The sequence below is a fragment of the Mizuhopecten yessoensis genome, unplaced genomic scaffold (assembly GCF_002113885.1).
Source record: "Mizuhopecten yessoensis strain PY_sf001 unplaced genomic scaffold, ASM211388v2 scaffold923, whole genome shotgun sequence".
Taxonomy (NCBI): Eukaryota; Metazoa; Mollusca; class Bivalvia; order Pectinida; family Pectinidae; genus Mizuhopecten; species Mizuhopecten yessoensis.
In genome coordinates, this window is record NW_018403789.1 from 238,554 (window position 1) to 242,519 (window position 3,966).

The window sequence follows — 3,966 nt, forward strand, 5'->3', positions numbered from 1 at the left end:
AACTAACAGGCAGCTATTTGATCTGAGGACTGACGGACGTAAAATGTACAGACATAATGAACCGACTTTGTGTCAAATGTCGTGCCATAATCTCCGTCCTTCATAAATCCGTAACTGTTGTCAGAAATATTTAATTGGGGAAGGAAATACCAGTAATGGACAAAATAACTATTTATACGAGGAATTAAGGACGTATAATGGACGGACATGATGATACGACTTTTTACGTGATGTCGTGCCATAAGTTCCGTCCTTCACACATCCAACTATGGTGTCGTAAAAATATTATTCAAGGAAGGAACGACGAGTAACGGACGAAGTGACTTTCTCAACGGGGATTTAAGGACGTAAAGAGGACAGACATGATGACACGACTATACATGAAAGGTCGTGCCATAAGTTCCGTCCTCACACAACCACCTTATTTAATTAACTTTTCAATCCGAGGAAGAGGACTATCTGACGGACGTATGATGGACAGACATGATGATACGACTTGGTGTCAAAGGTCATGCCATAATCTCCGTCCTTCATACAACCATCTGTATTCATTTACAGAAGGGACGACGAGTGTCAAAATAACTATCTATACGAGAAAATAAGGACGTACAATGGACAGACATGATGATACGACTTTTTACATAATGTCGTACCATAATTTCCGTCCTGCATACAACCAACTATTTTGTCTTGTTTTCATTTAGACCTCATACGACATGTCCATTTGATATGGGGAAGGGTGCGTATAATGGACGGACATGATGATACGGCTTTGCGTGAAAGGTCGTGCCATAATCTCCGTCCTTCATTTAACTCCCCTATTGCGTCACAAACCTTATACTTCATAGATGTTTTTAGAAGATGAAGGACATTTAATGGACAAACACCGATGTTATCTGAGGAAGAAAGGACGAATAACGAACACTGTACATCTTGGGAATTAATGACGAAAATAAGTGAAAGTCGTGCCAAAATATCCGTTCCTTATACAATCACCTGTTAATGGTGTAACTATTTTTGGCGACATTAACATGAGATAAAAATGTTATAAAAGATAATTTAAACTCTTGACTAGTAATAATTTATATGGGGTATAGTGCGACCATTTAAAATTCCAGACATTAGTATTTAGAATGGTATCTTACCTTGTCGATAATCTTGCTATCGACATACGCATTACCGTTGCTGGTGTTCTATGGAGCCTAGTTGGATTTCTACACCTATTTATAATCTACAGCGGGGTGTTTTTAACACAGACAGGTGTAATTTAGTTATACTCAACTCTATTTGTCCTCGAGAACTCTTCACTCAACACTTCGCCGTGTACACGTTAGACAGGTATTAATTAACACTCGTCTTTTACCTGTGTCGCCATTGTTTTTACTAGCTATACACCGAGTGAGGTAATTATCTAAGGAGACATGGTAATTGTATCACCTGTGATTACCTGTCTGATTTAGCCCTACCTGTAATTAGCAATATCTCCTCAATCTATCAGCCGATTGATTTAGCCCTACATAGGTTAATCGAGTGACCAAATGATAACTCAGAGCATATTGTACAACAGATGTATCAATGCCATTTAGAATGAATAGCGGATATATACGGGTTACTAAAGTAATCACAAAGGTAGGCAAAACTTTTAACTACGTCGTAAATTATACATGGAAAAATTTTTTGCTTTTGTTTAAGTTTTGTCGCAAAATTTGGAATTTATGTTATCGCTAATTTGTCCTCTGATATGACAGATGTGTAGTAATACAGCACGTTTATGTTGGTTATTGATATAAAAGTCGTCACCTTAATATGGAATAAACATGCTTATTTTAGGGTAACACGGTTTTTATATCGAAAAAATACCTGTGAGCACTTTGCACAAAACCGCGAATAAGTCCCTCATGATTAAATCAGGCAGAAAACACTTTTTATTTTATAGTTAAAAACGAAAGTGTTTTGCTCAAAACATGACATTATGCTGTAATTCCATCGCCAAGCCACACCACACACACAGACACGCCAACCAAGGTAAATTACATGTAGGAATGCTGCGCCAAACATTCCGATATACGACATCATCAATTTCGGGTTAATCTATCATTGGGGAATCGGTAAAATGACATTACCTCGTGAATTGATGTTTAGCCGTTATCGATACAGTATATAAAGTGTCTACGTGATTTTTAAAATCATCACGCAGTTTCTCGTTCCATCTTGCAATTCTCAGACTCGTTTAATAAATCTTATATGGAACGGAAGCCCGTGTAAGAACTATGTACTATAGGCATATAAGCCATGATCGGATATGATCGGCATAAATCTTTTAGGATTTCCCCCTTTTCACACATTGATCTGTATATAAAGAGTTATCAGCATTTAATTCCTGTTTTATGTACATAAGGGAATATCACATGTTGAATGTATGACAACTCGACTTATAAATTCCGCCGACGATGAAATAATGATGAGATGGACATTACATTGACAAGAATTACGTAACTTTGAGTCAAAACGGTCGTTCATTAGTTATTTCAGCGATATGACGTCGATCTAATCTAATTTACGAAAAAGACGAAACTTCTATATTACATGTTTTAATGTCGACTAAAAAAGTGTTGGACGTTATATACCTAACAGTCACGTGTACCAATCTCCACCTCACGAACACAATTATTTAGATACTTTGATATAACCTCCCCTAATCTCTTTTATAATTGTATTAAATTGCTTTGATTGGATGTCTGAAAAAACATTATAAATATTTTTGTTTGTGAGGTGGAGATTGGTACACGTACTTGACTGAATTAGTGGCTGGGGCATGTCAGATTCCAAGTTCTATCAGTTACTTGTAATGATCCTTGCCAATTGCTGGGCTTAATTCAAAATCAAAGATTACCTTTAATTGTCTGCGGCATTATCGAATACTAAAGGTGTTCGATTTAAACCAAAATTGCTATAATGTCAACCTGATCGTCAATATCAAGAGTTCGTTATTGTAACTGACTTGCTCCATCATGTCTTATTGTCACGTCTATCTTTGTTCAGACAATTAATTAGATGCCCGATACAGGCCCTATGGACAATTATTATATATACACATGTAATACATCATACAGAATTCTACATGATCTCTAACGATAAGTACACTAACGACATTGTGACCCAACTTTTGAACCGGATTGTGTGATTATTTTAACAGAAGTGCAAATTGATTGCCGAGAATAATAACATAATATAATAATTTAAAAAAACAACACAATAGCGTCTTTTGTTCGATCTCCACCTGCCAAAGATGATACAGATTCATGTATTTTATTTATATGCTGGACAATATCCCATGGGAACATCTAATTACTGCGCATGCCTACCTGAACTCTGGCCTCTTCCTCTCCAATGATTCCCGCCAACTTAGTGCGCTCGTACATATCCGGATAGGAGTTGCTGGAGAAGGCTAGTTCTAGGATGGACAAAGCCTGGGGAGAGAAAATGGTCCTCGTGCGTCTCTTACGTTTCCTGGAGTTCTGTGCAAGGTCAAGGCCGGAAGAGTATGCTTGGTTGCCATCTAAATAAGTAAACGATAATAATTATTAATAAATAATAAAAGATAATAATAGATATTCAAATTTAAATACTTTTGGAAAACCGCATTGATAAATTTTGGGATGAAAGGAGATTCATAACACCATTGGGCGACGTCACATTGTTATTTTGATCTGAATATAGGAGCAGATATGCCTGCGTTCAGGATAAACTAAGTTAACTAAGTTAAAGCAATTACATAATGAAACAAGTTTAAATTATAAAAGGGCCGGCTCTGCACTCGAAGAGATTGATTTGAAAGAATTGTCATTGCCATAGTATACTTGCACTACCTTGACGTACACCAATAATCAAATGTGTCAAGTAATCAAAGACCAATGTAACGATGTCTGCATTGTAAATCATTATAGTGATGTCTACATTGTAAAT

The 3,966-nt window shown here is 36.5% G+C and overlaps 1 protein-coding gene across 1 annotated transcript in view; it reads right to left on the reverse strand.

Annotated features, from left to right (window-relative positions):
• LOC110455240 (homeobox protein prophet of Pit-1-like) overlaps positions 1-3,966 on the reverse strand; it is a 15,299-nt gene that overhangs the window by 5,930 nt on the left and 5,403 nt on the right. Inside the window, exon 2 of the mRNA XM_021505244.1 lies at positions 3,366-3,559. Coding sequence (XP_021360919.1) covers positions 3,366-3,559 — 194 coding nt within the window. The remainder of the gene's footprint in view (positions 1-3,365; positions 3,560-3,966) is intronic.